The sequence below is a fragment of the Dipodomys spectabilis genome, unplaced genomic scaffold (genome assembly GCF_019054845.1).
Source record: "Dipodomys spectabilis isolate Male_0828 unplaced genomic scaffold, ASM1905484v1 ptg000157l, whole genome shotgun sequence".
In the NCBI taxonomy this organism is placed as follows: domain Eukaryota; kingdom Metazoa; phylum Chordata; class Mammalia; order Rodentia; family Heteromyidae; genus Dipodomys; species Dipodomys spectabilis.
In genome coordinates, this window is record NW_024870834.1 from 17890196 (window position 1) to 17912193 (window position 21998).

Below are 21998 nucleotides of genomic sequence, written 5' to 3' on the forward strand. Positions count from 1 at the left end.
TTTTTGTTCTATTCCATCTGTGTTCCATGCCTCCTATAGTCCACACTGCATTTCACAAAGGCCTGTGCAGAAAATGGGGTGAGTTTTTCTGGTCAGAACTATGGCAGTTGTGAGAAGCATGATGTTGTGGCAGATGCCTCTTGCTGAGTGTCTATTCTTGATCCTCTTCTTTTGCATTCCAGAGTCAGGGCTGAGTAAGGGCCATCTGTTGCTGGAAACACTTTTCCTCATTGAGCATAACTCTGTGGTACTTCTGTCTTCCAGCCTCTGTGCAGTTAGTATAGTCAAAGCCTTGTGAAATCAAGTGTAACTTTCTGTGCTCTGTGGTACTTCTGTCCTTCTCCAGCCTCTGTGCAGTTAGTCCAGTCAAAGCCTTGTGAAATCAAGTGTGGCTTTCTATCTTACCTAAACAGATTCTCAGCCTTCAGATCCAACCTCTGAATCAGTCTCTGGGACCTAAGTTACTTAAAGTACACTCACTTCCATTGTACTCCCTTGGTCGGGATCCCCTGATTTAGGAGGAAAATGAAGCCAGGGGTTAGGACAACACTTCTCATCTTGGCTACATTGGTCGATGACTTAGGTAAGTTACTTAATCCCTTTGTGCTTCACTTTACATCCCTTAGTGAAGTGGAAATTAAAGTCAGACTCTGATTTATGAGGAATTTTCAGATCTGCTGTTTGTGGAAGGGATGCTAAAACTCTCAGAGTGTCATGGTAGAAGTTGGGAGTGGATAGTGGTCCCCACCCAATGTGCATGGTTGAACCTATGGGCTGGGGAGATTTTAAAAACCCTTTCCCTAACAGGACCCCCTTGGATGTCTCAGGCACTAAAAGTGTGCACAGCACTTTGGTGCTTCTATTTCATTGGCCATACCAGCACGGCCAGGGGGCAGTGCAGGTGCTATTTAGAGTGCACCCTTATCTGAGAAAACAAATCCCTGAGACACGCTGAGAGAGCATTTCTTGCCAGCCTCAGCAGCTCAGAACACAGTGAGGGGAGACAGGCACCTTGTAGGGCAGACTCCCTACGACGCAGGGAGCTCAGAGAGGAGCACAGTTTCAGTGGGACTCCCAGAAGAGGAACGGTCAGCCACAGTGTGATTGTTTTTGTTTGCCTTTTCTTTCTAGTTCCTAGCCTAGTGTAGCTACTCAGTGGAGGATTGGTTTGGGTTATATAAGGCATGGTGCAGCAGCTTTCCTTCTCTTAGGGTGGGAGAGGCTGACTCCTCTACTTTCCACTAGGTGGCGCTGACTATAGTCCCTGGGTTTCAACACTAGCTCTCCTTTTCTCTCCTGAGCAAATGTACAAAACTAAACTTATAAGAAAAGGTCAGCCAGAAGGCAGCTCGGTAGAGTGAGGATCTGCTGGGTTCACATGTGTCATGTCATTGTAGAGAACTCTGCCTTCTGTCCCATCCCCATTCAGTTCCTACAACTCTTAAGGCTTGGGACCTCATAAGACAGCTGTGGAAAGAACAGACTCAAACTCTTAGAGGTCTTTCCCATGACCAAACTTTTTGGCTACTGACTAGAAGTTGTCAGATGGGCTTACTCAGAACTAGCATTCCAGCTGACCTGAGGTAGCCTCTCTCTACCCCTTGCCAGGTCTCAACATCTGGTGCCTTGTCCCTAGTAGCAGAACTTACAAGGCAACGTGCGTCTGGGCCAGTCTGCTTCATTTTTGTTAGGACAACTGCATCCTATTGCCAGTGGTCTCCATAGTAAAAGGTTAAAAGCCAGGTGGAACAACTGTAACCTCTCCAGGGCTCTGAGAAGTGTTACCTATATCAGCCCAGTTTTGTTGTGTGCCTAAATTAGGAAGGCACAGGTTGAGCCTGGGAGGACTAGGCAAGAGGAAATGAGGTAGCTCCCTCACCCCGGAAGCTGGGTTGAGTGTGGTATAGCTTCACAGTGACACAGGTTCATATGCTAAGGAAGCTACCCAGCACTGTGTGCCATAAACCAATGGATCTGTGACACAGGCATTCCCCAACTTGCCAGGCCCACTGTCTTGTACACACTTCAGTGTGTAAACATTCTTGTATAAGGCTGTACAGTACAAGGTTCTGGTTACTTTAATGGAAAGGCTCTTGGTGAGTATTGTCTTAGCTGAATGTAAGTAAATCTATGAAATGGTAGAGCTAAGCCAGCAACAGATCCTAACAGACTGCCTATCCTCTTCCCAGTGCCATGTCCCCAACCTCAGTCACTACCACACCACTGAAATCAAGGAGGGCTGGCTATGCTCAACTAGACTTCCAGCTCAGGCTTTGTAGGGATTGTCTGGAATAGTGAATAGGAAGCATCCTACCTTTTCTTTTACAAGTTTGAGATTTGCTTTTAAGCTGATAGAACAGAGGCATGGGGAGAGGGGTTGAGGCTAAAAAATGCTGTGGGGTCTGAGATACTTCCTATGTGCATCTGATTTCAACTCATTGGTCTTGTCTGGACAATGGAGAGGAAGAAGGGTAGAGCTAGAAGTTTCCTAGTTGCCATGACTTCCTAAAGTAAGCTAATCTCTTGGGAGATATCCCCCTTCCGGATGGATGGCAGTTGCCTTGGGCAGGAGAGCTGGGCTCAGGATACACCTAAGGTCTACTGTGTGAGGGAGAGGGCCTCATTTACAGCTGGCCCGGAGATCTCTGGCTTTGGCAGGCTGAGCATGAAACCCAGAATCCAGTTCTGCCATGGCTGTGGGAAGCTTTCCTGTTCCCTGGTTTTGGGTTCCCCTCACCTCCGTTTAGTTTCTTCCTGGAGCCAGTGAGGCACTTCTGGTGGGGGTTGGGAGTGGACTCAGCCCCAGCTCGCAAGTAAAAGGAGACATGGCTTCACACTGGGATTTCTGTCCAGCCCACACAAGTGGAGATGGGGAGGCTTTTATTTGTTTCAAGCGAAAAGTGAGAACAGGAATGAGATGAAGTGTGAAAGTGAAAGGCAATACTGATATGAGGACAGGAAGGACAAAAGGGAAGACAACACAGCAGTCAACAAGGCTTAGGGGCGGGGCAGTCCATCATCATGGGGCCCAAGGACCGAGTACACCCAGGTCTCCTCTGTCAGACTGGAAAAGGAAGCTTTGGACCCCAGAGCACCAAGGTGGGGTGAGAGGGTCCTACCAATGGGCCTGTAGCTAGCACCGTGCAGCCTGCCTGTCTGGAAATGCTGGTGGGAAGCTGTGGTACCCAGTGGGGTGACTTCCCACACCCCACTCATGCCTTGACACCATTAACATATCAACCTGGTCCTCTGAAACCAGGAACACCATGCAGAGGATGGGTCTGTAAGATACCCATGCTAAGCCAGAACACCTTCCAGGTAGGAAAACTATGCACGCATGCCCACAGGCCTTTGGGCATCCAACCAGACACAATTAGACCAACTCCCCAAACCACGAAGTCAAGTTCATACTGGAAGGGATGATAGTGTGGCTAGCAGTCATTGTTAGCTGCTGTCTCTCGGTATCCTGGCCCTAGGCTCCCTCATCTTGTGCAGGGCCAGTGGGCTGCTGCTTGTACCCTTGGCTTCTACTTGCCCACATAACAGTGAGGTGTCTGGCATGATGGATGTGAGCGGGACATGAGGGTGTGGTGAGGCCATGGAGGGAGCGGACTGGCAGGTAGCCGGGTAGAGGGAAAGACTCTGAAGCTAGATCCCCATGTTGTGACCTGACAACCTAGCACAAGGTACCAGGCTTTGGAGACAGCCCCCCTACCCTTCCCGGTCATAGCCACCTCCACTGAGCAGCCTTCTCTACCTCACCCCGACCTCAGCATCTCCCTCACCCTGAGGGGGTGGGCAGAGGAGCTGGAAGACAAGCTTGCATGGGTGGGGGGAAGCTGGGGTCATATCAACCAGGCCCCTCTGTCCCTCATAGGAAGTGAGATGCAGTGATGGCATGGATGGTAACTAAGGCCCCAAAGTCCCTGCTTCTGTCTCCCCAGAGGCCTCACAACCAGGCCAGCCCCAGGGAGCATTGCCTGTGTAAACAGCTCAGAGGAGAGGAGGGGATGCTACATATGAGAAACAGTTGCAAATAAATTAAAAAGCACCACTATGGCTTGTGCCCAGCTCCGAAGGCCCGAGTCTTGGCCGAGAAGGGGCAAGCACTAGGGGATTACAGCTGGGGACCTACGCCTTCCTACAGACAGCAAGTAGGTGAGCCTCCATCTGCCTTCTTAAGGGCTCAGAGGAGGGTGCCTGTGCATTAGAGTACCCTAGGGCTCCCACGTCCACCAGACTCCAGCTCCTAGCCCCCCCTCACGTCTCCTACCCAATACCCTGTCATTTCCCGAAGTTTCCAGAAATGGCTGGGCCCATTAGGCTTCAACAATCAGCCACATCTAGGCCCTGCTTGTTTCAACCTCATGCTTCCCAGTATGAACCATTTCCCCATAGGTGAGCGTGGGAATGTGGGAACCCTACTCTCTGAGGGCTGTATTGGCATAGGGAGTTGCATGCCCCTTGGTCTGGTGGGGGTGTAGTATGGGGCAGGTTAGGCATCACCCTAGGGCCCCCTGAGCCTATGAACCAAGGAGGCAAGAAGCTGATCAGCTGGCCTCTCAGTATGCCTCTGGCTGGACCCAGCTGGGCCTGGCTGGTCAAAACCTGCTGCTTTGACAAGCTGCCAGCCCCTGTGCCCTCCCTGGAGAACATCTGTTCAGCAAAGGCATGCCTGCTCCTCCCTCTCTTCCTTGTTTTTGTCTCCAGGCACCATCCATCTCCTGGCTAGCCCAGCTGTACCATGGCTAGTTCACTCCAGCAACTACACAGGGTCTCTGGTTTGTCTGCAAAGAAGATGAACACAGGAAGCTGTCCCCTCCAGGAGTTTCAGCTGCCTCACCCAGCCCTGAGAAACTCAAAACTGTCATACTTCCCACTCAAAGCATTGGGGTGGGGGGTCCTTCTCAGCACAAGCTTTCCACTCCCATGTCACAGACTGGCACTCTGTCACCTATACTGGATTATTAAATTTCTTGAACCAAATGCTAACTTTTAAGAGTTAGACTTCACATACAAAATCAGAAGAAGAAAAAAACAGTCTGGCTCCCCTAAGCCAGTACTGTGGGCACAGCAGAACAGTGGTAGCTCTTCTACTACCCAGCAGCCCTGCAGCCTTCCTGTGTAGCCCCTACTATACCTGTAGGCATTCTGAGTTTACAAACCTGGTTCTACTCTTCCCTTATACAGGCCTCCAGTCCCCTGTACAACATTACTGAGTTGCTCCTTGCTGACCCATAGCCTTTCAGGAAACCAACCGACCAACCCTTCATGGTCACCTCACCTGGCCTTTCCACAATCTGAATTCCAGCTTCCAGAGCCCTGTGCAGTCAGGGAACCCAGCCCTCAGCACAGCCTGTTCCTAAACTACTTCCCACATCCCCTCACACACCCCAGTTCTCAGACTCTGTCCCTCCTTTTTAGAGCCCAGAGCCTCCCCTCCCCTTGCCAGTTTCTCTCCACATTATCTTACTCCCTCCATCACATGCCTCATAGAATGTGGTCAACTCCTGCTATCTGGGTAGCTCTTAGGTAGATACAAGAGCTCCAAGGCCCTGCCAAATGTGACGAGCCATCACTGCCACCCAAGCCTACATAGGCTTTGAAAGCAGGAGAGGTAGTCCTGGGGCACAGGCATCTTGGTCTATCTTGTCTTGAGTTCATCAGTAAGGGCTGAGGTGTCAGGGGGTAGGGTGGACAATAGAGCCCATTTTAAACATTGTCAGAGGAATGACCCAGGCCTGAGGGTTTCATGCTGTTACCTTATGCCCAGCCATGGCATCAAGGTCTGCTTGGTCTGCACAATCACGTTATCCATAGTGCAAATCTGAGCCATCTGCAAAGCCCAGACCCTCTGCAGGGAGCCCCTGAGTTGCTAGAGGCAGAAGCCTCTTCTTCTGTGGTGGCCCAGGTGGCCATGGCCCAGGCTCATACATTCCCTCTGGAGCTGTGGGCGCTCCAGGGCACTCTGGGCCCACAGGCTGGTTCTTGGGCAGATGTAGCTTGAGGCAAGCTCCCTGATTATGGGCCACCCAGACCTTTCTAGGAAGAATACAACCCTGCTTCCAGTTCCCTTGGTCAAGATTCCGCCAGGACAGGCCTAGCTGGAGAAACGAACACCTCCACCCTACCCCACCTTCCCCTACTGACTGGCGGCGGGGTCAGGAAACTTCCCATGGGTCTGTGCATAGGAGCAGTGGCAGGACCAGCAAGCCTTCCCACCCAGCCCCATGGCTCTCAGGTCTCTCAGCTTTGCCCTCCTCAAGCCATTAGCACATCCATTTGTCCTTTCCCCCCAATACCTTAAACTTCAGTCCTAGAGCTAAAAACTCTGAAGAAATACTGAATCTTGGCCCAAAGTTAGGGGCTTGGCTCCAATGGGAGGGGAGCAGCCTGAAGGCTGAGCTGCAATGCACCCTGCCTGTAGCCTCTTGCTTTGCCCCATCACCAGCTCCTGCCTCGAGTGAGGCAGGTTCCAGCAGATAGATCCTAGCCTCCAGGAGCAGGACAGGGTCTGGAATGCTGGCATCCACCTCACACTCGGATCTGGTAGCCATTGAGGTCTGGCATGGCTTTGGGCTCTGGAGGCTTCTTCTCACCCGAGGGCCTGCAAGGGGGAAGGGGAAAGCAGGAGGGGAGTGGATGGTCAGTAGGGAGATGGCAGAGAAGAACAAGTGGTAGCTGCTCCTCCTTGTCTCCCATTCTCCAGGACAGCAGCAGAGGACAGGAAGCAGTGTGACTCTCAGACTAGCTGGAAGTGGGAGTCACGTTGTCTTGTCTGCCTCTTGCCTTTTGCATGAGGTTACCTCATTAGGCAGGGAGGGCATGGAGAAAGCTTCCAGTATAAATCTTCCTGAAAGGACTCAGGTCAGGTCAATGGTGGATATTCTGGTGCCAGAGTCTGCTAGGTACCCCTTAATTCATAGGTAGCCTCTGAATGACAATTACATTTACAGCACAGTAATAGACAGGGATGGAATCAGAGCATGAAGCTTGGTATTTTAATGGCTTTCCCCCCTCCCTTGCCATCTACACACAGACAAAAGCTGTGTCCAAGATCAGCTACCCAAACAGCATAGAGCCACGAGTCATGTTCAACCTTAGCAGATAAATGAAGAGCTTGAAGCTTCAAGAGCCTGTCCGGTCCCACCTCCCACACAGCCCTCTGCTCCTGCCTCAGACTTGCTGTCTGGACCCTGACAGTCCACACAGGTGAGGAGATGGCACCATGTTACTGTCAAAGGTACCCTCAATCCCAAGTCACTGCCCTCGGGCAGAAATAGGTGGCAAAGCCAGAGGAAGAGAGGGAAAGCAGAAAGCCTTTGCCTCCACACCCACACCTCCCCAAAGTCCCTCCTTTTACCGTCTCTCACTGCGGCTGTTCCTGCGGTGGGGGCTGGACTGGGCCCTCTGTGGGGAGGAAACATCTTTCTTCCGGTCCTTAGTAGGAGAGGGAGGTCCTGCCCCCTTGCCAATCTAGATGGAAGAAAGAAAGGAAAGTATATTCCAGGGCTGCCCCAGAACCCCCCTGCCCTGCCCTGCCTTGCTTCACCTTGCCCTGCGGAGAACCACTAACCCCTGGAGGCTGTCCTAGTCAGGGCCCAAGAAGCCTCAGGGGACTACTGCCTTGTCCGGGGTTCTTCTTTCCCAGGCACTAAAGCCATCAGGATGGTCCCCACCAGGCCTGAAAGTCATTCAGAAGTGGTGGAGTTGCACCACTGTCACAAGCTGGAAAATGCTTTCAGGAAAAGGCCCATTTATCCAGGCCAGCTAAACATGTGCCTGACAAGAACCTGGCCCATTACTCAGCTCTGAGCCAGGATCCTATCACCTTCAAAACGGCCATGGTTATGTTGAGCCAATCAAAAGTCAGACTAATAGCTCTGTCTCTGATTAAAGGAGAGAGAGAGAGAAAAACAAATGAATCATCTTTGATGCAGCATGATCATCTTGCCTTGAGTTTTCAAAACATGGGCTGCACTGTGGGAGCCAGAGGGAATAACATCGGAGTCCTTAGTGGGGAAGAGACTTGAGAATCATAGCACTAGAGCACTAGCCACTGGCTCCAACCTGCTGCCTTCGACATACTGCTATTCCCAGCATCAAGAGCCAGCACTCAGAGCCACCTCCCTAGTGAAGAGGATCGCCCAGGAGCGCAGCATACCCCTTTTCTACTTGGTGCGCAACTGCTGCTGCATCAGTCCTAGACAAAGGCTCACCAAGCCTAGGCCTCTGCCTGGACCCCTGCAGGTTCCCATGACAAACCTGATGCCCCTCAGGGGGAGTAGCTCCAGCCCTGTCTGCTCTCACTGCCTATGGCAAAGCCCTAAGCTTCCTACCCTAAAAAACAGCTGCCACCAGCCTCTGCCACCCAACCCCCCCCCCCTCCCCCCGGCTTCTGGGAGCTGTCAGGAGAAGTAGGGGGAGGTGAAAGTATGCAAGCTGGCTGTAGAGGCGCCTGGAGGGACAGACCATTCACATCACCTGTTCAGGGGGTACCCAGGGAAACCCCAAATTCTGTCAGCTGGAGGGTTCTTAGCACCTTAGCTCAATTGCTGTAGGTACAACAAACTCCCTACCTTCACTACCATGCTCAATGTCCTCCCATGGTCTGACTTCCCTCTTTCTTCTGACCTCTTCCTGATTGTTGACTGCAGGCAGTGGGCTGGGGACTCAAGTCAGGAGGCAACAGGAGGCCGGGTGAAGTTGCTCACCACCTTGCCTGCCATGCTCCCAGATAAGACAAGGTATCAGACCAACCCACCTTGACTCCAAAGTCTCCTGGCCTAAAGCACCAGGGCTTTGTCTTGTCTTCAAGACCAAGACCTACCACTATGCAAACCCAGCTCACCAGCTTCTTCCTCCATCCCCAGCTGTCCTTGATCTATCCAGCCTAGGACCATCACAGTGAGAGACCTTGCCTGGAGCCCTACCCTGAGTGTAAAAAGACACCACTGAGCCCATCGCCCTCCATCCGCACGCCACATGGGCAGCAGGGTAAGGGCTTGGTGTCGGGTCCCACGGGGAAGCAGCTCCCCACCCTTGGTCTGCAGAGCCTGACCTTCAGCCGCATATCTCGGGCATGGCGCTCCAGCTCCTTGCGGAAGTCATCTCGGCCCAGCCTCTCCACGTCCAGCACTGAGTGCTTCCACTCGATCTGCTCCACGCTGTGTGGGTCATGGGACACGCACTGGCCCAGCTTCACCTTCTTCAGCACATGCCAGCAGCGGCCATAGGCGGCTTCATAGTCCAGCACAAGCTCGCTGAGCGTGCGGAAGGCGGGCGGCTTATACATCAGGTCCTCACGTCGGCTCATGCCCAGGGCCCCATAGCGGCCCCCGAAGTTCACTCCCAGCACGATGTGGCGGAAGTAGTTCCCTGAGAAGTAGGTCTTGAAGCTGATGGGGAAGCGTTCCAGGGTGGGCATGCTGTTGGTGAGGTAACTAGCCAGTCACCCAAGTTAAGGAAAGGGCCAGGAGAGGCACCTGACCAGGACTGGGCCAGTGACAGCTTGATTCAGGGGACCTGTATAAGCTCTAGGGGCCTCTAGTCCCCCAGCATCTAAATACAGAAACTCCATCTTGCTCATCCCCAAATTCCTGCCCTCTTATCAGCCAACCTACTACACAGTAGGTGCTTGATAAAGTGAATTCTGTGGGAACAGGATTTGCCATCATTAGTGGCCACTTGTAGGTGGTCAGTTAGTGATCTCCGAATAATACTAACAAAGGTTCCCCACTCAAGAGGCCGGGCTTTCTAGAGCTCATGTGGCGGGAGCAGGGACAAGAGAGGCCTCCGAACACTCCTCCTTTTACCCTTCTCTCTCCTCCTCTCCCTGCTCCTGTCAGACATTCACTTCTCAGTTTCTGGGCCCTTCAGAGACATTCTCAATCATTTTTTTTCCTTTTGCACACATGGAATTCCTCACAGATGCAGACAATTCAGTCTCCTCCCCCCACAACTCCACTGCCCTTAAATAGAATCAAGCGCCTCACCATAGCTCAGAGGCCTGCAATGGCCAGCGCCACGCCCACTCCAGCCTGTCACACCGCTCATTCTCCCACTTCTCTTCCTCTCCAGCCACCTGGGCCTCACCCCTGAGGGCTCCTCTCCTGCGCAGGCCTCAGGCTTGGCTGGCATCACCCTCACAAGTGCAAGTCTTCTGTACTCCTTACAGTGCGATCTGTATTTTCTTTGTTTCCTTGCTTTTCCTGGCTCTCCCACTAGAATGTAAGCTTCTTGCAGACAGGGAACTCATGTCTTTTGCCATTTCTCTAGGGTTCAGCACAGAGACAGCACTTAACAGTTACTCTGTAGAACTGCTGCACACATGGGTATGATGGGTTAAAATATGGAAGAGCCACCACTTACAGACATTGTGCCTTCCATACATGACTAACTCGGGGTCCCAAGACTCTTCTGCAGATACTATCATTAACCCCCCCACACACATACACACCTCCTTTGGCAGAGGAGGGACTCTGAGGCTCAGAGGCAGGATTCCAGCCCAGCTAGTCTGAGCCCAAAGTCAGTGCCCTGAGGCCTACTACCTTCAAGAGCCAAGCTGAAGCATGATGGAAGAGGTGACACAGTTCTAGTTGCATTGGGCACATAAGCGGACATGTAAAATCAAAACCCTTCTCTACAACTATTTGAAGACAATAATCATATATACATACACCTACATAGGCAAGCTGATTTACTGGTACTCACTGAGCCCGGTCCCTTGATAAGAAAGAAATCACAGCGCCACCCGGCAGAGGCTCACAATGTTTTGGGACAATGGGGACACTAGAGAGGGTCCCCTCACCCAGAAGGGAACTGCTTCTGTTTTCTTGGTGCCCCAAAACTGGCAGGCAACCCCAGAATGGTCTTTAAAACCTTGATTTTGCCTATAGCAGGCTGTGCCTGTGTGCACAATGAAGGTTTGGAAAAAGACTCTGTATAAACAGGGCAACACTGGCAGGGCTCTTGAAAGTGGTTTTGCCCAGTTACAAATAACTGCCATGATGCAGGTAGCACTCAAGACCTCTGTGGGGAGGGGAGCCTGAAGTCTCTGTGTAAACCTAAGCTAAGACTGGGTGGGCATGACCCCTTGGATCACAGCCTCTCTGAAAAGCAGGCTCCTTGCCTTTGCCTCCTGGTGCAGGTCCTAGGGACAGATCCCCTGTCCCATTAGGCTCCTCCTCCTCCCCTCCTTACCACCCCCTAATCTGTGGTCCTCTGAGTTCTAAGCCAGAGCTACTGGCCTCAAGTTGGGAAGCTGAGTAATGGGCCCACAGGGATTCATGACAGTGTTCTGCATGTATAAGCTTCAATGTGTTATACATAAAAACTGGGGGGCTCTGTGGAGGGCAGTCTCTCCTGGGAGCTTGTCTGTCCCCATGGTGACCAATGCTGCTGACTGAGCAACAGGCCTACTTCTGCCCTTCAGACACTGGCTGGGAAACCCTGTGCACATCTTTGCTTTCAAGACTCTATAAACATACATGTCCTAGATGTGCCAACACTGGGCCTCTCGATTGCTTCTCTCTCTCAAGACTGTTTAGCCCAATTGGACAAAACTGTGTCTACAAGACTCAAAATAAGAGCTTTCCAGCAAGCCTGGGAAGGCAGCAAGCCCCTCAGATCACTTCATTTTGGGGCAATTTCTCCATCCTTTCAGAGACTTTTTCACCCTAGAGAGATTCCTAACTTGCAGGCTCCTCTGCCTGGAAGAGGCTCCTTCACCTAGGGGCCAAGTGCAGGACTGCATGGGGGGGGGGGGAGGGGGAAGGAGAATCCCTGGACCTCCATCAGGCTCCATCCCCTCACCCTTCCAGAGCAGGAAGCTGAGGCCAGAGGAAGGATACATTCCCAGGATCACGGCTTCCAGGCATTTGATTGGCAGAGCCTCTTTGGTCATTTCCTTGGCCAAGTCCATCAGTCTGTGAGAAAGGAAGAGGGAGATAAATGGAGTCTCATCCCCAGGCTGCTCTCAGTCTAGGCCCAGACCCTCCCTCCTCTCCCCCAAGTCTGGAGCCTGAGAAGATGAGGCAGGCAGCCAAGGGCCATCAAGAAGGAGACCTACTTCCCATTCCCTTTCCTCTTTTCACCTACTCTTCCCACTCAGGCTGTAGCACAAAGACCTCTGGGGGAGGGGGTGCATGAATGGAGGCCAGAACTTGAGCGTCATTGTGCTTACAAGGCAGTGGAGGTGGAGGCAGAGACCTTGGCATTGCTCTTGTCCCCTTTAGAGTAAACTGGACATTTCTCACTCAACCACACTTTAGGAAGAGCTTGCTGATTGATGGCAAGTGCTCCCCATTCAGAGTTGCCTGGTGCCTGCCCAGCCTGCTCCTGAAATTGGAATTCAGGCCATTTCCAGACAGCCAGTCCTCCAGGGCTGGCTCCTCCTTCCTCCCTGAATGCTACCCTCAGCCCTGGGGCTTTGCCCAGGAAGCTGCCTGGACTGTAGCATCTCCTGCCAGATTCTGCAGGACCCCAGCATTCAACAGCTGCAAAATCAGAGCAAAGCTTGGCAGGGAGGCTGGGTTCCACCCGGGGGCTCTGAAAGGGGGCAATTAGGTAATCATTTAAAGCATCTTTCTTGAGAATGCAAACAGTATACATGGAGAGATGTGAAAATTTCATGCTTTTTTTTTGCGGGGCAGGGGGGTGGGGTGGGGTGGGGACTGGTCCTGGGCTTGAACTCAGAGCCTGGGTGCTATCCCTGAGTTGCTGTTGCTTCTTTTTCTTCTTCTTCTTTTTTTTTTTTTTTGCCAGTCCTGGGGCTTGAACTCAGGGCCTGGGCACTGTCCCTGAGCTTGTTTTGCTCAAACCTAGCCCTCTACCACTTGAGCCACAGCGCCACTTCCAGCTTTTTCTGTGTATGTAGTATGGAGGAACCCAGGGCTTTATGCATGCTAGGCAAGCATTCTAGCACTAAGCCACATTCTCAGCCCCTTCTTTTTCTTTTTTTTTGCTTAAGGCTAGCACTCTACCACTTGAGCCACAGCTCTACTTCTGGCTTTTTTGGGGGTAGTTTGTTGAAGATAAGAGTCCCACGGACTTTCCTGCCAAGGCTGGCTTCAAATTATGATCTCAGATCTCAATGTCTTGAGTAGCTAGGACTATAGGCATGAGCCACCAGCACCCAGCTCACTTCTGGTTTTTAAGTCATTAGTTAAGTGTCTCATAGACTTTCCTGTCTGGGGCTGGCTTCAAACCATGATTCTTAGATTGTAGCCTCTTGAGTAGCTAGGATTATAGGCATGAGCTGCTGGCACCTGGTTTATATTAACTTTTAATACCCAGGAGTTTTATGGCTTTGGTTCCTCTGGACAGAGCCCCCAGACTCAGCCTCTGGCTTCCTCTCCTCTCATCCTGGTAGTTCTGCTGTCCATCTGTGATAGATTTTTCTTCTTCTTTATGATATCCTTAGGAACGCAGGGTGGTACCTGCCCAAGGGACTTCCTTGATGAGAGTCCCTATCTGCCCTCTAAGCTGTTACTTAAAAGCAAACCTCAGAGCATCCCCTTGCCATCCAACCCAGCCTGGGGTTTCTATGAGCCCAGTTGGGAGATAGGCCTCCATACTTACCCTGTCAGAGGTCTGCTCTTCTTAATTTCAAAGAACTGTGTCCCTGTGTGATTGTACCTTTGGGTACTAGTTAAGGGCTTTCTGGTTTGGTCTGAAAGAGGGTGTCCTTTCTTTCCTCCTCCTCACCCCTTCCCCACCCTTCCCGCAGACCCTGGAGCCCAGCAGCTTGCCAATGCAGGCCGGGTAAGGGTCCTATAGTGTCTGTCACAGGGCAGCTGGGGGGATGCTCAGGATTTGGGACTCTGCAGGAGGAGAAAGGAGGACACAGCATGGAGCTTCTCCTTCCCCTTCTACTTCCCTCTCCTTCCTCCTTTCATCTTTGGCCCTTGGTTTTTTCTTCCTGGACTCCTTTCCTAGGACAGAATTCTGAGCCAGTCTTTCCCCCAATGGCTAAGAAGCAATGGGAGCAGAGAGAAGACTGGGAATCCAGTTACGTCCAGCCACTTTCCCTCACAGCATTTTTAGTCACCTGCCTGGCCTTTCCCCACCGGGGACCCATACCCAGTTCTCCCACCTTGAACTCCACCTGTATGAGAGGTGGGGGCCAGGGTGAGTAAATAGGTTCAGGCTGGAGGTCCCCTGCAAGGGGACGCAGGAGAATGGGGACTCATGGAGGCCAGCTCTTTGTAGGATGGCAGCTGCCCTCTTGTGAGGGAAGAGAAAGGCAAGAATCAGGAGAAAAAATTCCAAGATGTGGAACATAAATAATTCTTCTTCTCCCTTACCTTTATAGTCAGATTTTCAGTAGTCCTAGGGATGAGGGAAAACTGAGGCCATCTCTTCCCTAGCAAGTTGCTCAGTGGCATTTCCCTCTCTTTACCCCAACACAGACATACACAGACACACGCACACACAGAGACACAGACACACACAAAGACACAGACACAGACACACACAGACATACACACACACACAGACAGACAGACAGACACACACACACACACAGAACAAGAGGGTCCAGCACTCAGCAGACAAATAATTCCTCTCAGCTCCAGGGAACACAGAGATACAGAGATGGCTGGTAATCGAGTCTCTGGAGTTAGGGAGGGAGGCAGCTCTGCTGATCTCTTTCCAGCCTTGTCTGAAACAAGCCCCACTTAGGCTTTGGGGCCTTCACTCCAACCAGTGGTGGTCATAGCTGTGGACCAGAGGATACTGCAGCTCCCTGATGTAGCGCTGCACAGCTTCCAGGCGCTCGGGGACAGGCGTAGTCGGCTGGAAAGTAGGCACACTTGGTATGGGAATCTGGGGACAGAGAAAGAGCTCTGATCATATGACGTGGGACACATCTTTCTTGTTTTTCTTTAAAAATTACCTTTAAATACTTGTACAAAAGGGTCTTAAGTCAACCTGTGTCAATATATAAGTACAATGCGCCTTGATCCATGTCACCACTGCCATCATTGCCCTCCTCCATCTATCCTAACTCACCTTCAAGTTTCCTAGTTCCATTTTCACACAGTACATTGAGTATTATGACCATATGTGCCCACCCTTCCTCTCTCCATTTGTCCTCCCCTTCCCCTTCAGTTCCAACTCCCTCCAAGTATTCCATTTTGATGACTTGTCTGTTCACTGTTCAGATGGGTTATACCATGGAACCCTGTCCCTTTCTATACCATAGTTTTTAGTCTGTTTGGTCATGTATACATGCAAATGGGCATGGTCACTTTGGAGGTCTCATAAAGGCATAGAGGCCTAGGCTTCCTCAACATCTCATTTGCTCACCAGCACCACAGCTCAACTAGTACAGACTACAGGGCTACAAGGCAGTCCTCCCCACCAGAAGGGGTTTCCCAGCACCAAGCCCACAAAGGGAAGACAGAGGATGAGTCAGTAGGCTGTGGCCGCTGAGCTGCTGGGAGTCAGATAGGAAAAGGCAGAACCTCAGCAGTGCCCCAGACATCAGGAAGTGTCCAGGAAAGAAGTGGCTATGCAGTTAAGTCAGAGAGGCCCAGGGAGCTGGGAGGCGCACTAGTGAGGGGCCTCTGGGGTTTCAGAACTGACTTCCTGTACAGAAGAACTAGACTCATGGGGACAAGGCCCATCTCTCTGGGCTCTTCCTGTCTCTAGCACAGCCAGCTGTGAGCTGGCCTCAGACTCTTCACAAGGAGAACAGACCTCACAGGCCACCCCCTGGCCTCCCAAGGCCACATAGCTCTCCTATATTTGCAGGTATAGGAAGAAGAAAACAAAAGAAGTATCAGAAGCCCCTGTGCAAACTCAGGGTGTGTTAGAGAAGCTTTGCGATCCTTCCTTCTTTTCCTTGGTCCTTTCTCCAGTTCTGGAGAGGCCGAGCCTACAAGGCACAGGCTTTGAAATCATGTGGCTGCCAAGAGCTCTTACAGGAAGGGAAGTGGCATACCAGTTATCCCCACACTCTAAGGCCTGGGGTGCTGCTGATGGTGGGGAGCAGGAACAGTATCTAGCAGATATTCTTGCTGGATGGAAATGCAGAAGGGAAGGGCCCTGGCTCCAGAGGCACAGCTGGATGTAAATGTCCCTTCCTTTGCTTCCCCACCACTTTGGACAGTCCTCTCCTTCCTGTTTGGACAGTCCCCAGCAGCTGACCACTCCGCCTGGGGAAGCTATTTCCCCTTTTCACATTGCTCCCCTCCTCCAACTGCTGCCAGATATTACAGTCACCAGAAGGAAACAAGCCTCTTCCTCCTGCCCACCCTGTGCCAAATGGACTCCAGAACTCTCCGAAGGCCTGGATGATATTTGATCGGCAAGGTGGGAATGGTACTGCAGGACTTACTGTTTCCTATAAACAGCATGGCACATCCACCTGGTCACTTGACCTCAGGTGGCATTCTCTGCATGGCAAGATAATCTCTACTTGCTTGTCAAGTGGTGATCCAGCCACCTGGAGGAATGCGAGGTACCCTCCCAGGGAAAAGTTCCAGATTGAGAGGGAGCCTGAGTCCAAGAATCATTTACCCAAGCTCATGAAGAGCCAAGTCAAAACTCAGCTGAGATTCCCAAGGAAGGCTTCAAAGGCCACCATCACTGATACTAAGCTGGAGGGAGCTATCTGGCAAGCTCCTTGAGTCATGTCACCCCATGTAACTTCACCTGTCCCCAAATGTTCACTGCAAACAGATTCACCCACACACATAGTCAAGAAACACTGGGCATGACCAAGCCAGTTTGGGCCTGGTTATCCGGATGGTCCCCACAAGCCCTACATTCCTACCCCTGAAATGAGGGTCAGGAAAAACTTCCTTGCCTTTTATTTTTGGTGCCAGGTACTGGGGCTTGAACTTAGGGCCTTGAGCATCACTTGGCTTTTGTTGTTTGTTTGTTTTGCTCAGGGCTGGTGCTTTACCACTGGAGCCACACCTCTACTTCCAGCTTTTTTCTGTTTAATAGGAGATAAGAGTCTCTCAGGTTTATCTGCCCAGACTGGCTTCCAACTGTGATCCTCAGATCTCAGCCTACTGAGTAGCTAGGATTACGGGCATGAGCTACCAGCACCTCACATTTCCTTGCCTTTGAGGGGTGGAATTAAGTGGGTACAGTTAGGGGTGCTCAGGGATGGTTCCACTTCTACTGCCGAGGTCAAGAATATCATGTCCCTTGTTTCAGAAATTGACAGCCATGAGGCCTAGAACCCTCTGAGTTGGAGGAGCTTCTCCATCCAGTGCAATAAGGAGGCCTGGAGAAAGCAAAGCATCTGCAGCTGGATGTGTGGCCAAGAGGCAGGATGGCCCAGAGATGGGCAGAGAAGATGCAAGCACTGGACACTATGGAATCCCAGCTCTGACTTCATGATGCTCCTGAATTTCCCAGGCCTCAGATGCCCACTTTCTAAAATGGGCATTGTAACAGAATGACATTGAGATGCTGTGTGAAGACACTCAGAACAGGGCCTGGCACAGAGCAAAGACGCGATTCCTGACAACCATCTGGTGTGTACCAAAGATAGGACCCAGACAATGTGACCCTTTCAGAGATACCCCAGTTCCCATTCTGCAGGCATCAGTAACCAGACCCACAGTCAGAACTTGAACCAGTGAGCCTGGTTAAGTGGCTGTGAGGCTTGTAAAGGTGATGGCAACCTGCAACACAAAGATTTATATCCAGGAGAGCATGCAGGGCTGCAGGCACTGAGATCCTTCTAGAAACAAGTCATTTACCGTATCAGGGTCATCGTTACAGAGGCTCTTTCCCCAAGTGCTTATGGGTTGGTGTGCTGCATGCCTACTCCTTTTGCATTAATAGGCACCTATTAGATGCCCACCTAATGAGGTACAGTATGCATTATATCAACATTTCCTGTCAACCTCCCTCCGTTGCAGGCATTGCCACTGTGCCTATTTGATAGCTGTGGAAAGTGAGAGGCAAGGAGATTGTTATGAAAAAGCAAAGATTTGAACACTGTGGATCTCACTCCAGAGTGCTCTCCTTTAGTCACACTACCCTGAAACCTCAGGATGCAGCTGACTGCAGACCCCTGGCAGGTCACAAACCCAAAAGGCAGGCTGGGAAGATGGGGATGGGGAGGCGGCTTGTGGAAAAGTAGGGGAAAGAGAATCTCTCTTCAGCCCCAGTTGCCAGCTGCCATGTAGGATTGCAGATTCTCTGTTCCAATTTTGTTTTCTGTAAAGACGCCAGAACCCCGAATCCTTATGTGCGAAATCTTCCAATTTTAACTTCTGGCTCATGCAGTCTTTAAAGACATTGTGCAGTCCCAACAAAGCCCTTCTTGGGCTCACCCTAGTACAATCTCTGCAGATGCCTCTGTGCCAGCCCCACCTGCATGGCCACTCAGGGTGGAGACTCTTTACAGCTGGTAGACCGGCATCCAGCCACAGCAGCCTCCCAGGATCCTTCACACCTCTCAGACCTGAATCTGATTGACTCCTTTCTGCTCTGGAACATGGAAGGAAAGTACCTTCTCCATCTGAGACACTTTTCCAAAGACTTGAGGATGAGAAATTTCAAAATATCCCCAAGCTTCTCATGAAATTCCTTCTACCTGACTGGAGTCCTGTCTCCACCCCGCTCCCTCAGTAGCTTTACGCCTTCTTCCATGTCTTTACTGAAACTGAGGACTGAAGATGATCTGAGAGCACAGATTTTTCAGTTCCCAGGAGCGATGAGTTTTAGGAAGCCATTCAGACATAAGCAAGATGGCTGGAGAGCTGTCTGCTCAGCCAACTTGCCCATGTGAAACAGGTGTGTGGCTTTCGCTTCATTGACACAAATGCTCTGAGTGCCATACAGTCTTCCCTCCTTATGAAGGAAAGGAGAAAAAGTAACGGAATGCTTGTAACCAGTATTTGGGGCAGGGGGAGTTTGTCAAGTGCCTTAACACATGATTTCCGATTCCATCTTCCCCACAACCAACCCCACTTTACAGATGAGAGCACTGTGGTTCAAACAGGCTTGCCTAAGGCCACAAAGACAGGCAGGTGAGCCAAACTAATGCACACGTCCTTTTTTCCACAATACTTTCTCTTCCAGCTTATCCCAAGGGGGAAAGGAGGAGGAATCAGAGCTGGATCCCAAAATTGATGCTTTAGAGTATTCAGTACCATGATCATTTAAAGAAAATATTGATCATGATATATGACCATGTATTAACTACATAAATTATGAATCTAGAGGACAATGATGCAGTCATTTAACATCAACCTACATTTTCCCCTCTGGAAACATTAGACTGCAGCTTAACCTTTAACCTCTGATTCTCCCCGCCTCCCCCCCCCAACCCCCAGGGGTCGTTTCCTGATAGCTCTACCAGTAACCTGATGAAAACCAAACAGGCCATTTGCCCCCCTCTGTGTGACACTAACTCCATTTCCCTGCACCCTCCCTTCTCACCAGAGTGCACAGGACCAAGCACTGAGCTCTGATGGGTGTCGAGGGCTGTACATTGAGAACAGTGCCTCCTTAGACATCAACATATTTTTTTAAAAAGCACCCTTTGCCATACAGCCCACAGTCTCCAATACACAGTGCTCCTTCTGTGCCAGGCACACAGGAGAGCTTGGAGAGACAAAGATGAGTGAGACACAGCCTCTGGCTTCTTCCTTGACAACACAGACACAACCAAAGGATTGCTGCTGAGGAGAGGCTCCAGCTAATGTAGAGAAGTCTCCAACGCTTCTCCAGAGCACTTCTTTTTAATTTTCCTGAACAGAGCTGGAAACCTGAAGGCCAAATACCTGGCATGGAGCCCCAGCCCTGCCACTTACTGCCTGTGGGTGCTTGACTTTCTACTTTGAGCTTTTGTATCTGTAAAACAGGGGCTTAAACTCCATGTCCTTCAGAGACTTCAGTGAGATAATGCAAGAAAATAGTTTCCCACCCTAGAAAGAGCCCTGTCTCCATAGGCATTCATGCTTTCTCTGCTCACAGGTCTCTGTCTTAGCATGTGACATCATCCAAACAGATGTTCAAGCCACATCTGTACGCTAGTTCAGATCTGTGGTCCCACCTATAAAATCCCCAGGGTTGGGAAGGGAAGGACCTCCTGGAGACAGGGCCCTGAACCTCATACAACAATCCCAACAGCAGTGGACTGAAAGTTCTGGCATAGGAATGACTGTCTATTTCTAAAATGGTAATCCCCACCGGCCATTTCCAACTCCATGCATCGGAGGAGGAAGTGTGTGGCTCGCCCCTTTAGCACCAAGGTCACCAGGGCAACCCCAGGGCTCACCTTCCCCGCCACCCCACCTCACCTTGGGCAGGTCGGAGGCTCCGCGGATCCTCTGCGCCACCTTCTCCCCATCAGGGTGGATCTTGGCCACGTGCTTCCACATCCTCTCCCAGGTGGCCTCATCCACCGGCAGACCACCTCTGTTGATGAAGAAAGGGACACCTCCATCTCGCAGGTCCTCTTCCCCTTCCTCCGCGGGATCCTCATCTCTCTGGGCTGAAGCCCCTTCACTGGTCTCCAAACGCCGGATCCCGGAGTGGGCAGCGGCGGCAGCAATGGGGACAGCACTGCTGCCAGTCCCGATCACCTTCTTCCCCACGGGCATCCCTAAATCCTTGACGGGGGTGGGAGGATGGACCAGAAAAATGGGCGGGAAAAAAAATAGGTGGCTCACAGGAGGCTTCCCACACACCAGCTGCAGCGAGAACACGTGGCCAAACAGGGTGCCGCGCCTTTAAGAAACTAGGGCGTGGCTCCTGTACAATAAAATACTACTCGGTGAGAAAGAAAGAAAATCCGCGCAGCCACCAGAAGAAGTCAGAGCCCGGGGGCTGGGGGCCCGGGGGTCAGCCCGAGAGGCCTGGTGTTGCTGAGAAAACCCCAACTCGGCCGCCCTCACCGAGCACCCCCATTTGGCAGCGAGAACAATGACAGGCAGCAATCTAGGAGAAAAGTCGGAGGGAATCCGAGACCAGACAGCTCAGGCCTGCGACCGTGGAAAGCCAGGGGCCAAGGCACCCGTGTCCACGCCGACGGGGCGTCCTGAATCCCAATTGGTGGGGTGTGGGAAGGACAATTTTCCCGCCCCCTGCAACACCCTGGCGCGCTCAGCCGCGCGCGCGCCTCGCCGGGGGCCGGTGGGGCGCCGTGAGCTGCGAGTCCCGACCCCACGGCGGCTGGGCGGCCCTGGAGGGCGACTTCTCCAGCCCCACGCCACGGGTCGGGGTGCCGAGGCTCGGGGTGCAGCCGGCGCGGCCCGGGAAGGGGGCGCGCGCGGACTCGTACATTACCCCCCGCCCCCCGCCCGCGGCGGGCTCCCCGCACCAAGTGGGCTTTGTCTGGGGCCCCCCCGGGCTCCCTCGCCCCCGGCGAGCAGCGGCGGGGCCCTCCGAGGGGAAAGGGCGCAGCGGCGGGGTGGGCGCGAGAGGGAGGGGGCGCCGAGGCCCCGCGGGGTCCCCGGCCTCCGCGCGTCTCAGCGGGCGGACGGCGGGCACCCGGCGCGGCGCTGCACCAGGGGCGCCGTGGCGGGCCGCGGGTTCGACGCCGGGGTCCGGGGCTCAGCGGGGCCGGCCTGGGCGACGCGCAGAGGCCAGGCTGAGGTCACCGAGCGGCGGGCTCCGGGCCCCAGGGTCGCCGCCCCGGAGCGGCTGCAGCATGGGCGGCGGCGCGTCCCGGGCGGGCGGAGGATGCTCAGTGGCGGTCCGCGCGGGCTCCCGCTGCCCGGCGGAGGGGGCGGAGGAGCGGACCCCGGGCGGGGCGGCCGAAGCCCGCGGGCTCGGGCAGCCACGGCCGGAGGATGAGCTGCAGGCGAGGGACAAAGCCGGAGCGCGAGCGCGGGCGGCGCGGGTCCCCGAGGAGCCGCCTGCGGGCCGCGGAGCCCGGCGGCAGATGGACCGACCGCAGGCAGCACCGCGGTTCTCGGAGGCGGGGGCCACCGCAGCCGCCCCTTCCGCCCCAGGGCCCCGCGGCTGCCCGCTCGCACCCCGTCCGCCCGCCGCCCACCCGGCTCGACTGGGGCCAGCGC

The 21998-nt window shown here is 52.9% G+C and overlaps 2 protein-coding genes across 2 annotated transcripts in view; one reads left to right on the plus strand and one right to left on the minus strand.

Annotated features, from left to right (window-relative positions):
* Angel1 (angel homolog 1) overlaps positions 1 to 12046 on the plus strand; it is a 35107-nt gene extending 23061 nt beyond the window's left edge. The window contains exon 11 of the transcript XR_006149427.1: positions 12036 to 12046. The gene's annotated coding sequence lies outside the window, so the exon portion shown is untranslated. The remainder of the gene's footprint in view (positions 1 to 12035) is intronic.
* On the minus strand, positions 2838 to 21242 carry Vash1 (vasohibin 1). The gene is made up of 7 exons (XM_042692501.1): positions 20277 to 21242; positions 14738 to 14826; positions 13582 to 13638; positions 11853 to 11927; positions 9062 to 9443; positions 7364 to 7476; positions 2838 to 6607 (listed from the first exon to the last, which is right to left on the minus strand). The coding sequence occupies exons 1-7, from the start codon at positions 20577 to 20579 to the stop codon at positions 6535 to 6537; spliced, it is 1092 nt and encodes a 363-aa protein (XP_042548435.1). The 5' UTR covers positions 20580 to 21242; the 3' UTR covers positions 2838 to 6534.
* Positions 21243 to 21998: the final 756 nt, after the last annotated feature.